This window comes from Pararge aegeria, chromosome 4 (assembly GCF_905163445.1).
Source record: "Pararge aegeria chromosome 4, ilParAegt1.1, whole genome shotgun sequence".
Taxonomy (NCBI): Eukaryota; Metazoa; Arthropoda; class Insecta; order Lepidoptera; family Nymphalidae; genus Pararge; species Pararge aegeria.
The window spans coordinates 9,102,403-9,115,820 of record NC_053183.1 but is presented as its reverse complement, the minus strand read 5'-3'; the positions used below and the strand labels follow the sequence as shown (position 1 = coordinate 9,115,820).

At 38.0% G+C, this 13,418-nt stretch overlaps 1 protein-coding gene across 1 annotated transcript; it reads right to left on the bottom strand.

The window, feature by feature from the left end:
• Window positions 1–525: 525 nt before the first annotated feature.
• Window positions 526–9,077, bottom strand: LOC120623412 (odorant receptor 4-like). Its single transcript, XM_039889433.1, has 9 exons — window positions 8,807–9,077; window positions 7,348–7,500; window positions 6,784–6,966; window positions 6,397–6,580; window positions 5,762–5,858; window positions 5,517–5,618; window positions 5,115–5,203; window positions 659–725; window positions 526–585 (listed from the first exon to the last, which is right to left on the bottom strand). Exons 1-9 carry the CDS (start codon window positions 9,075–9,077, stop codon window positions 526–528), a joined length of 1,206 nt encoding a protein of 401 aa, XP_039745367.1.
• Window positions 9,078–13,418: the final 4,341 nt, after the last annotated feature.

The following is a 13,418-nucleotide window of genomic DNA, read 5'->3' as shown; positions in this document are numbered from 1 at the left end:
TGTGTGTGTTTGTGTGTGTCTACTATACAACTTGAGGATTACCCGTGATTTCTAAAGTATCCCCCCATGCGATCCTAACTTACTCACCTTTACAAACGATACAATATCTTTACAAAACAGTCAAATCTCCTCCATGTTCGGTTAAAACGACGCTGTAAGTTAAAGTCATTATTAAATGAAGAATTCGTATTTTTATAAATAAGATATTGTTCGATTCGTCTCAGTTTCTCTTTATTGAACGCATCGTTTTTCTTACCTACCTACAGGCAATGTTATATCATATGGCAGGCAAAGCTAGGCTAATTTAAAAAGAAAAATTATACAAATAATAATTAATCAAGTTTGATAATAAAATGAAAATTTACACTATATATTATGAAAAATAAGCATAGGACACAGGAATCAGTTCATCCGAAGTGGTTTTAAGCAGAATAGGGTAGTAGCTGTGTTTATTAAGAAATGTCTAACCACTAAATATAATTATGCGTTTATATTATATCTTCTTTGATGAGAGTGTTTGTCACTTTATTTCTCGCTATACATAGTGTAGAGCAGAGCAAAATATGAATATGATCTCGTCAATATCTGAAACGTAAAAAAAATAATGAATATGATCAGAAAATTACATTTGTCATCGAATAATAAGCTAAAAACTTACCGAGGAGTAAGTTTTAAGTGAGATATTTGTGAATTTCATTGCAGTGAATGCGATAGGCTTCTGAGATCTGTAAAGATAACATATCTTTTTATATAAATGTTTACATTATATTCGAAAGCAGGGCAGTACTCTACTTTATGATATAGAAATCGTAATTATTGAAATGCATCTTGTTACTGAATTTTAAGGGGGTGTAAGTGGGTGTGGCTAGTACCAGTCAGCCTCCCAAATTGCCAACCTCACCTGCACGTGGTGCACCCTGCCGTTTAACCGACGAGGCTCTGGCGACCGACAAGTGGCGGTATAACCACTTCGAATTGGCTAGGCTGAACAAATGGCACAGACCGGTGTCGGGCAGCAGCGACGCCGGGGCGATCAGTCTAGCCCTGCGATGACCAACCCGCCTGCCCAGCGTGGTCATTATCGGGCATATCTTTAATGGGAAGGAGAAAAAAACCACAGCCCCTAGTTTCCGGCGGCCCCGCTATTCCTGGCTCTGGCAGCGGTTATGGTAACGGCGGGGCAAGGGGTGTTAAGAATCTCCGGCAGAGATTCCGCTGCCAACCCCGACGACTTGACCTGGCAACATACAACGCACGCACGTTGAGGACCGATGGAAAGGTGATTGAGCTGGAAGAAGTGGTGAGCAAGTTGCGCTGGGATATTATAGGATTGTCTGAAGTCCGGCGAGAGGGGGAGGACTCGATAATCTTGGAATCCGGCAACTTGTTTTACTACCGGGAGGGTGACCAACAGTCACAGGGTGGTGTCGGGTTTATCGTCCACAAGTCTCTCGTCAACAATGTTGTAAAAGTCGAAAGTGTGTCGAGCAGGGTAGCATACCTTATACTCAGAATTACCAAACGGTATTCGTTGAAGGTCATACAGGTATACGCGCCGACTTCGGCACACCCAGACGAGGATGTAGAGGTTTTGTATGAGGACATTTCAAAAGCCATACATGCCTCGAACACCTACTACAATATTGTGATGGGGGATTTCAACGCGAAGCTTGGCGAGCGAACTGGTTCAGAGTTGAGGGTGGGGCAATTTGGGTATGGGAAACGGAACCACAGGGGTCAAATGTTGGCTGACTTCATGGAGAAGGAGGGCCTTTATATGATGAACTCCTTCTTCAAGAAGCGGCCACACAGGAAATGGACCTGGATAAGCCCCGATGGTTCCACGAGAAACGAGATCGACTTCATCATGTCGACCAAACGGCATGTATTCAATGATGTCTCTGTGATCAACAGGGTTAAAACCGGAAGTGATCACCGTATGGTAAGAGGCACATTGAGTATAAACGTTCAACTTGAAAGAGTCAGACTGGTGAAGTCTACACTCCGGCCTACTCGTGCCCATATTCAAAACCCCGAGAGCTTTCAACTAGAACTACAGAACCGGTTCGGTTGCCTAGCAGGTTGCGACACTGTGGACGATTTGAACAACAGGCTGGTGGAAACTGTCCAAACAGTCGGGTCCAAATTCTACAAGGCCCACCGTAGAAACAAGGCCAATAGGTTCTCAACCAATACACTCAAGCTTATGACGGAGAGGCAAGAGATGAGACTACAGTCTATAGCAGACGCGTCCGCTTACCGGCGGATTAATAGGCAGATCTCTAAATCACAGACTCGTGATATGCGGCACTTCAATACAGAGCGTATTAAAAATGCCATCGAGCAAAACAGAGGCTCTAAAGTGTTCGCTAGAGATCTGTCTATCGGTCAGAGCCAGTTGATGCGACTGAAGACCAATAATGGTAGTCTTGTCTCTTCCAAACCTGAGATCTTGGGTGAGGTTGAGAACTTTTATGGACAGTTGTACACCACAGTACAGACGCCTGTTGAAGATTTGGCTAAGGATCCTAGAGCCAAATTAACTCGACACTATACCGAAGATATCCCAGACGTCAGCCTATACGAGATTAGTGTGGCTCTCAAGCAGCTTAAAAATGGCAAGGCGCCGGGTGATGACGGAATAACGGCAGAACTCCTGAAGGCAGGTGGAAAACCGATACTGAGAGTCCTTCAGCGATTGTTTGATTCCGTTATTCACCAAGGCACAACGCCAGAGGCATGGCACAGGAGTGTGGTGGTTCTGTTCTTCAAAAAAGGTGATAATACCTTGTTGAAGAATTACAGACCCATCTCGCTGCTGAGTCATATCTACAAGCTGTTTTCGAGAGTCATTACGAATCGTCTCGCTCGTAGGTTTGATGACTTCCAGCCTCCCGAACAAGCCGGTTTCCGTAAGGGCTTTAGTACCATAGACCACATTCATACGCTGCGGCAGGTTATACAGAAGACTGAAGAGTATAACCGGCCACTTTGCTTAGCGTTTGTGGACTATGAAAAAGCCTTTGATTCGGTGGAAACTTGGGCTGTGTTTAGGTCACTGCAGAGATGCCGAATTGACTACCGGTATATCCAAGTGTTGCAGTGTTTGTACAAAAACGCCACTATGTCAGTTCGTATACAGGATCAGACTACGAGACCAATCCAATTGCAGCGAGGCGTGCGACAGGGAGATGTTATCTCCCCGAAACTATTTACCGCTGCGTTGGAGGACGTCTTTAAGCTTCTGGAATGGAACGGACTTGGCATCAACATTAACGGCGAGTACATCACTCAACTTCGGTTTGCCGACGATGTAGTCATAATGGCAGAGACTCTGGGAGACCTAAATACGATGCTCGATGGCCTCAGCAGAGCTTCTCAACAGGTTGGCCTACGAATGAACATGAGCAAGACGAAGATTATGTCTAATGCTCATGTTCCGCTTCAACCAGTAATCGTTGAGAACACTGCACTCGAAATTGTTGACGAATACGTATACCTAGGACACACGATCCAGTTAGGTAGGTCCAATTTCGAGAAGGAGGTGAACCGCCGAATCCAACTCGGATGGGCAGCGTTCGGGAAACTCCGTGCCATCTTTTCGTCAGAAATCCCTCAGTGCCTGAAGACGAAAGTCTTCGAACAGTGCGTGTTGCCAGTGATGACCTATGGCTCTGAAACATGGTCGTTAACTATGGGCCTCATAAGAAGGCTTAGAGTCACTCAGCGGGCGATGGAGAGAGCTATGCTCGGAGTATCTCTACGCGATCGAATCAGAAATGTGGAGATTCGTAGAAGAACCAAAGTTACCGACATAGCTCAACGAGTCGCGAAGCTTAAGTGGCAATGGGCCGGGCACATAGTTCGGAGAAAGGATGGACGTTGGGGTCCCAAGGTGCTGGAATGGCAGCCCCGTACTGGTAAGCGCAGCGTTGGTCGACCCCCAACGAGGTGGACAGACGACATTAAGCGCGTCGCAGGTAGCCGTTGGATCCAAGCGGCTCAGAATCGTGGAACTTGGAACTCCCTACAAAAGACCTATGTCCAGCAGTGGACGTCTATCGGTTGATGTGATGATGATGACTGAATTTTAATACCTTTTCATATTTTCTAACGGGAAAGCTTCGAATTGGTTTGCCGATGTAGAACGATTTAAATGTCATAGAGAACCTTCAGTTTTTTTCTATAGCACTTGACTACAATCAAGTATAATCATCATCATCTTATAAACCCATTCCCAGGGCACGGGTCTCCTCCCACAATGAGAAGGGGTTAAGGCACTGGTTCACCACGCCGGCCCAGTGCGGATTGGCGGACTTCACACATCTTTGAGAACTCTCAGGTATTCCTGCATGGTGTCCTCACGATGTTTTCCTTCACCGTTGAAGCAAGTGATATTTTAATTGCTTAAAACACACATAACTTACAAAAGTTAGAGGTGCTTACGTGAGATTCGAACTAGACCCCCCGAAAGTGAAGTCCAAGTCCTACTCACTGGGCTACCACCGCTCCAAATCAATCAAGTATAACAGCACTGAATGATAAGAAGTAATAATGCAGCATAAGAAGGAGCGAGCTAGCCTAGAAGATGTATTATCACTCTTGATATGAAGGTAATCACATTATAAATGGAACGGAAACCAAAAGGGTAGTCTAAATCTTTGAATGGCATAGTAGAAATATATTTGATATCCCATTGTTTCCTCGTTTGTAAGGGTGCATATTATGCTTATGAATCTTTTCGATGGTGAAATGATGTGGGGGGAACCAAAGCAACTTATTCAATAGCACATTTTCGAAATATATCTTGTAGAATACCGATGGGCAGGCAACCTTTCGAAGATGCTAGAACAACGTGGAAACTGTTTGAAGTTTCTTGTTGGTTTGATTGGTCGTCTAGCACAGCGATTCGCGATTTAGTCAGATTAACAGTTAATAAAAACGCTTGTGTTTTGATAGCATCATATTTGACCAGATTGGTGTCTTCGCAATAAGATGCCTCGTTTAAGGATAAATGAATGGCAGCTCCTCTAGCGTGTGGTTTAGCCAAGTTGACGTGAATTACGATTCCTAGTCAAACATGTAAGACAACTGGGCTTTTTGAAATTGCATACCTCAGAATAATGAAGAGAAGAGAGCGCCGGCAACGAGGGCTGGTTTTATACCAACCGCTATTATATACAGCAGCAGATATATTACCGTTCTAAAAATATATTAATCATATTAAAGCTTAGCATATTATAATAAATTATTATCAAAGTGAAAATGTTTCTTTGATTTCTTTTTTGACGCAGCGTTACGGTCCTTTCATACAAATACTGGTAGTTTAAAAGTTGCTGCTTTTCTTTCTCAAAAAACCAGCCCAACCGTACCGTTTGGAGTCGCGGCCAAAAGTAATTTCAAAACTCTAACATGATACTACGAGTACATCGGCAATAAGCAATTTTTACAGTAAAAATTTTCAAGAATATATTATATTTCTTCTCTGATATACTCGTACAATCAGATTTACTCACCGCGTGAAGAATATCATCAGCATACCAGCACATCGCCCCGACTTGAATCAGTATCGATGCCAAAAACAATTTGTTACTTATCGCCAATACCGGCTCCAGTAACTGCAAAACAACAACGTTTTGCTATGTTGTTATTCTTTAAAAAACTATATAGGTATTAGTGTATTACAGATTCGAATGAAGTGTAGTTTATTTTGAAGGAGAAAACATATACGTCAAAAAAACTTATAAATCAAAATACCTACCACGATCACAAAGACGACACAACAAATATTTATGGAGCTCATCACGATATTAATAAGATTGACCAGCGAGAACGCTTCTTCCAACCTGTTACAATAGCTGCAATATAAAACAGGTAATTTATCGAATGCTTACATAATTTATTCTTAGCTAGGAATAATAACATAGGCCATGTTGGATTAGGTGCGATTGCCATCGTTTTCGTTAATCAAATTCACAAGCTAAGGACTAAAGTATGAAAAAGGTATTCGAGTTTCTAGAAAACTCTATTTGGAACGATCAGTGCACCAGTATTTGTGCAGAATACCCATCTACATAATATCACCCCATTACCTATCAACAAATTCCTGACTCGTAAAAATACTCGTGATACAATAAATTAATTTTAAATGCCGTCAACATATAAATTTATGTTGGTAACTGTGACAATACTAACATTTATTTCAAAGAAGAAAATATTTTTTATTAGGTAAAAGCACTTGAAATGGAACCTATGTTATATAACCTATTCTGGTAACCAGAATAGGTTATATAACACGCCAATACGTTTCTAAATAGCAGAAAAATCTACTATCACTGTATTAACTACGTCTTTTTGTAACACGTTCTTTTGGTAACTCGTTAGAAATCCCATTACCTAATAAGTCGTTGATGCAATTGGATGTTAGAGCGTATTTCTTCATAGTTTTCGTCGTCCGTTTTTTCTGTAGATGCAAAAGATTCCAAACGCCATTGCAAAATCCTCAATAGTAGTGCAATATGGCTTGCCATTCCCGAGAAAAGTAAGTCTGACGAAACCATTATCCAAACACAAGCCACACCTATAAGTAAGTTATAGATTTAAAGGAGCGCAACCAAAGCAAAAAATAAAGTATATGCACTTTATTTTTTGCTTTGGTTTTATGTTTAAAAACAACAACGCAAACGTGAGATCAGAACATGTATGTGCTTACAATTATTTAGTAATTATGGTTCTAGATAAATGAAAAAGAGCAGCAGGAAATATTTAATTCAGTAACTTTACCTGCGTACATTTCAAATAAATAACAAGCAATATGTGCAATAGGCTGATGCTTGTCGAATGGGTACCAAGATGCCCATACGAATCCGATAACCGCGTCTTGGTCTTGCCAAATTCGGTAAAAATACGTGATAATCGGCGTCAAGTTATAAAACCACACTCCCATAATGTTCACACCAAAGTACCCTAAAAATATCACATATTCAAATATTGTTTTAATACAATTTATTGAAAACAATAGAAGCAATTATAGCCAAGTTGTTAAGGCTTTGGCCACCTTTTAGGCGGGATTGAATATCCCCGACACGTAAATAAAACTTTTTACTTATGTGCGTTTTTAATGTTTGCCATTAAATAACCTATGCTTTAACAGTGAAGGAAAACATCCTGAGGAAACCTGCACGTCTATCAATCCGTAATGGGGCAAAGTAGTAGACTACGGCATATACCCTTCCCATTCTGATGAGAGACCTGTGCGGTGAGCCCCGAAGTGGGCCGATAATGAGTTGATAAAAACATAATAGAAAGTCAATAAAGGAGAGATTCCAAAAATAACAAGATACTTACATCTATGACTAATACGCAAAGCAGTAAGGCTTTTATCTTTGAACTCCTGGGCATCATCACTCAGAGGAGGCATAGGCCATATACCAGCTAGTTCGTCTACCAATTCTCCAAATACTGACTTTTTGTACCAGAAGGCAAATATTTTTGCAACACCTTCAAATAAAATCGTTCGATTAATTAACATTAACACTTTATTCAACTTGTAAATGAAAACCGAAATACTACTTCACAGAATTTTGAGGTACATTATTTACTGTCTCTGAGACGTATCTGTGAAACCGAAACGCTAATAGTTTTTGAGAAAACCACTGCCATTTTTTATACTCAAAAAAATCTGATAGAGCCCTAACATCACATGCAAAATAAAAATCACTTTATTGGGTACACCGTACGCGTCACGTAGCGTAGGTAATATGCGCGTATCGGTCTTTTATCTTCAATAGGGTTGTCATAAGTCGACACTTAAAATGGTTTGAATTCGTATGTATGAAAAATTAAAAAGGCTTCTTTTGATTTAATATTTTTACAGAGTGAATATGGAATATTTTACAGGCCTTATGAAATATAATTATGCACCCTTCAACAGTACTGTGTAATTAGGTTACACGTTGTATATATTTAACTAGCCTTTGCCTGCTTATTTCATATTTTTCTACAATCCTGCGGTGACTGTTTATTTCCGGGCATAAAAAGTAGCCTATAGTCCGTGTTCAGGATGCAAGCTATCTCTAAGTATGCAAAATGTTGACTACACGACAACTCTGGTGCTTTTCCGCTATAGAAAATATCCTATATATAAATATATATAAATTTATAAATATATTAAATAGATAATACATTTCAAAATGTATATTTATATTTATATATTTCTAATATATACTCAGCTTAGGATTTTTTATAGCCATAACAGTAATATATGTTTACCGTAATATATTTATATTTATATATATCTTCGAAATGGATACTTAGGATATTTTCTCTACCGGAAAAGTACCATGCACAGCTGGGCCAGCGTGGTGGACTACGGCCCAAACCTTTCACATAGTGGGAGGAGACCCGTGCCTTGCAGTGGGACGTTAATAGGTTGATGATAATTGTGATGATATATATGCTATATTTCATCAAGATCGGTGCAGCAAGGTTGAGCTGAATGCAAGGAGCAAAGAAACTAAAAGACATATTTTCGCATATATAACATTATTGTAAGTAGATCTCGCTCTTTCCATTCTTATTTATAATATTATATATACGGTTTAATACAAAATCAAGCGCAAACCTTAAGCATACTAAAATTTAAGACCTGTATACTAACCCAAACTTGCAAATAAAAGAAATAAATAAATACTGTATCTGTAAATGATAAATATGTCAAAAGTTATCATTGGACCTTAGAAAATTTAACACCAGTTACTCCGTAAAAGCTTTTGAAATATAAAGTATCTAACGAAAATATTCTTACTCAAAGCGCCATAACCAAAAGTATGGAAGAGTGGCACGACATCTTCAATGCTAGGAGAGCTTGCGAACGTGAACAGTATGTAAGCGAGTTCACTGAATACATGAAGGCATATTCCGCAAACAGATACGACTAAAATGATTTTTTGGAGTAAATAAGCGGCAGCATTCTTAGGTTTGTCGAACGAGAACCCTATACGTTGCATGCTGAATAGTACTATCTTCAAAGATCTCTCGATTTCTTGCTTGGCCGCCTTCATTGTGGACTCTTCCATTTTGAAGCGGTGCCGCCGTACTGTGAGAACAGTGGATTGTCTATGGTCTACTTTATAACTCCACTTATAGCTATCGAGAGTTTAAAGTTTAATGTCTACTAATACGAGAAATGTGGAAGTGTCTGTTGGATTGTTCTTCATGTGAGCAATGACTTAAATTTTGCACGAAAATGGATTATTAATAGGCTGCTATGGCCCAATTCAGTCTTATATTTTACTCAAATATCTTCATTTATGAACCGATTTGAAAGATTTTATGTTTACTTCCCAGGTGGCCCCATTGTTATCAACTTTAAGATAAGCGGAAACCCAGAGAAATCAAGAGAACTCTTTAAATAATATAGGCACACTTAAGACAACGTTTGGGGTACGTTTTATAGTAAATTGTGCAGTTCCTTTCGGATAGTACCATTCGGTCAAGTAAAGTAAAAATGTGTGTATTTTTCGTTCCCAAAATAATAATACTAAAACAAGCGTAGTTGAGAAAATTGATTGTATAGCAAGAAGTAATAAAAAGAGGCGTGCTCTTGAATTTATAATAACAAACTTAGTTTAACTTTTGACATTTAAAATACAGGCGTTGATGAAAAGGCTCCGCCTCTTTTTTAAGTTTGATAGAGGAAAAGATAAATTTATTAGTATCTAACCGTGGAAAGAAAAAAAAACAAACAACAAGCGACCTAACTGCGAATGAATTTGGTATAAAAAACTACTTTTTTGTAATTTTTGCACATTTTTACAGGATATGTGTGTATGTATTTTTGACCTAACTTACTAACATTCTTATCAAAAATCTTTACCACACAATATTAGATTAGAATCCAAGTTTGCTTTTGTTTAATTTAATGTGGGAAAATTGGCCGTTAAAGTTTCAAAATTTACATTTAAAAAAGTAGAAACTTCGTAATTAGCTTCGGTTCTTCAAGGTTGCGACTGTATTAAAAAACTAGTGGTCCTGGTACTGGTAAACTTTCTTCGGCTATTCCCAACAACATGGGATATATTGTAAACCACCGCGTCGGATCACCGGCCTGGAAAAGAGAATTTTATTATTAGTATTTAGAGAACTTATATACCTCGATGAAGTTATCGTATCGAAACGTTAAGTTGTTTGGTGGTCAACCTCATAGTTAAATAAACCATCATCATCAAAAAGGTCCTAGTTTTGGGCACAGGCCTTCTCTTACATAGGAGAGCGGAAAGCACAGACCTACCATGCTTCTCTGATGTAGTTTGGCAGCCTTAGACGATTATTACACCCGGGATCGACGACTTAAACTGCCAATATCCCAACTAAAAGCGATTACTGAATTTTTTTAACAGAATAACTCGGCACCTTTATTTTTTGGCATGACCTAGGAGCTTGTGCTCCGTAGTTAAACATTCTAGACAATATGAATAACGAGATAAAAGAAAACGCAACTGCACTTGTTAGTTAGGTAAATGAAACCTTTTGAACAGACTTCATAGAAGACAAAAGTTTTAACTTCGTCTATTCTAGATGGATATGAAAAAAATTAAATGAAGGCTACACTTTCCAATTGGTCCCGCAGAAATTTTATTGAAATTAGTTCAGTTGTTTGGTATTGAATCAACATAACTGGAAAAAATAGCCATACAAATAAATGAAATAGGTTATTCATAAGCACCTATCGATAAATAGATTTTTTAATTATTAAATTGAATTTACATATTTTTTAAATTCTATTTATACTCTCAGTAAATTGGACAGCTAGTTGACGAACTGAATTAATAATATTTTGTACCGAACAGTTTCTATAGCGAAGTCGTGAAATATGCAAAATGTTACAACTGACGAATATTGATGGCCCAATTCCACAAAGAGCTTGAATCCCATTTTTGAATGTTACCCATCCAAATTCAATAATATAGTGACAAATTAAGTTTCCTATATGAATACCAGTAAATACCAGCTTATTTATTGTAAAGCTTATAAAAAGTTAATTGTTGAAATAATTTTTAATGTGTTCAGTTATATGAATTTGACTTAAAAAAGATAGTCACACCTTGTGATCAACAAGATTGAAGCAACAGTTTCTAATTTAATGAAACATCTTGACCGCATGACCTATAATTACACTATGGAGACCAATAAATAACGTAAAATTTGTTTACCGCTTCAATGCACTTCGACTTTGCTCGAACACGACCCCAAAGTAATTAATGTTATACATAATACTGTCGGGAATTTACCTTGGTCCCCTCGAAAGTGAAGCCGAAGTCCTAGCCTAAAATCACTTGCTATAACAGGCAAGGAAATATCGTTCACCTCAATGTTCTCCAAGGCGAGTAGAGTCCGACAAACCGCACTTGGTGGACTCAGGCCCGAAACTTTATCATTCTGAAATGTAGCGCCATGTAATGGGCTAGTAAAGAGTTGATAATGAAAATAAAACAAAGTTAAATGTATTTTCTTACAGAATGTATATCAGAAAGATTTACTTTCTTGCACATCTTACAAGGGGCGATAAAATAAATAAAACTTTGAAAGCTTTTATTCAACTCAACGATTTACGTAATCCCACTGATGTATTGAAACGATTTCAGTGAGTTTCAACTTCTTACCAGCTTAAATCAATCCAAGTGTGTCTTATAAAATACTACCAAATAAACGCGAAAAAAGGGAAAAATAAAACCAAAAAAATAAACGTTCCTTTTTTAGGATTCCGTGGTAAGGTACTACACCTTAAACAAAAAAATAGTCGTGCATAGATTATGTCCTAATTCTGCTTTGTATTCTACCTATATTAATAATAATAATAATAATAATAATAATCTCTTAATTCAGGCAAAGCCCATATTAATACATTTAAAACCACAATTAGTATTAGTTAATATACAATATCGAATTAAAAATTAAAATTACAGTATAAATTTATTCAAATGGCATGTCAAAAAAATAAAATTAAATAGACAAAATAAAAAAATAAATTAAAAATTACAATGAATAATGAAAATTTAAAAAAAAATTGAATACTATTTGCTCCGTGTGTGTGTATGTAAGCCCACCCAGTACCTCGCTCTTAATACGCTTAATGTTACGCTTAATGTTTATACACACACTAAGAGAAAACAATTGTTATGAAACTAAAAACATTTTATATATAAAAAATTAATTTAACAATAGAAAATAACTAAATTCAATTCAATACATTCATTTATGATTTCATGTATAGCACACAATAATGCACACTTCATTGAGTAGACAAGCACATGAACATGAAGCCCCAGGAGGACATTGCAATGTGTATATCCTACTAATATTATAAATGCGAAAGTTTGTATGGATGGCTGTTTGTTACTCTTTTAAGAAAAAACTACTTACTGAACCAATTCGAATTAATATTGGAGTGGAGATAGATTATATCTTGGAATAAGCTGTTATAAGTATCATTTAAATTTTTCTGTAGTACCTACCAGTAAGTAACGAAATCAAAAATCTAATTATGAATCTAACTAGCAAATACCTCAACAAGCTCACCTTAATGTGTTCGTTGGAGATAATTATTATTTGTGACATTAATTAAAATAACATATTATTTATGAAAAAGAGTTGTACCTACTCGTACTGACCTAATTGATGTTAAATAAACCTTTTCATTGTATTACACGTTGTTTCTTTATTTACATTATCATCATCATTATTTCAACCAATCGACGTCCACTTTCGGTCCACGGTCTTTTGTAGGGAGTTCCACAATACACGGTCCTGGGCCGCTTGCCTCCAGCTGCTCCCAGCGACTCGCCAGATGTCATCTGTTCACCTCGTTGGGGGCCGACCTACGCTGCGCTTACCGGGGTCGCCATTCCAGCACCTTAAGACCCCAACATCCATCTGTTCTCCGAGCTATGTGCCCTGCCCATTGCCGCTTCAGCTTCGCGACTCGCTGAGCTATGTCGGTAACTCTAGTTCTTCTACGGATCTCCTCATTTCTGATTTGATCACGTAGAGATACTCCTAGCATAGCTCTCTCCATCGCCCACTGAGTGCCTCTGAGCCTTCTTTGTTTAATTTACATACTACAATATTTTATGTTCGCTATATAGTTCGCGATAGTTTAACATAAGTTTGAATATAGTATATATAACTCAAATCTTTGGAAGCATCTTAAAATTTCAAGAATTTCTAACCGATGCTTTGGCGATACATGTCGGCACGACTGGAATTGAAAATCTCCTGGATATAACGTTAAGACGAGTGTACAATTGGTACTGCCATAACTGTTGTATAGTTCACAGGACCAGGAAATGTAATCTCAAGCAGTTAGCAAATGCAATAAAACCGGCCAAGTGGCAATCTATAAAAACGACAAAAAAAAC

Excerpts from the sequence above, each read along its gene's own strand:
- LOC120623412 (XM_039889433.1), bottom strand. The coding sequence starts at position 9,077 with ATGGAAGAGTCCACAATGAAGGCGGCCAAGCAAGAAATCGAGAGATCT. Across the intron at positions 6,967-7,347 it reads TTTGCGTATTAGTCATAGAT|GGTACTTTGGTGTGAACATT; the intron begins GTAAGTATCTTG and ends TGATATTTTTAG. Across the intron at positions 726-5,114 it reads CTTCTCTTCATTATTCTGAG|ATCTCAGAAGCCTATCGCAT; the intron begins GTATGCAATTTC and ends TTATCTTTACAG.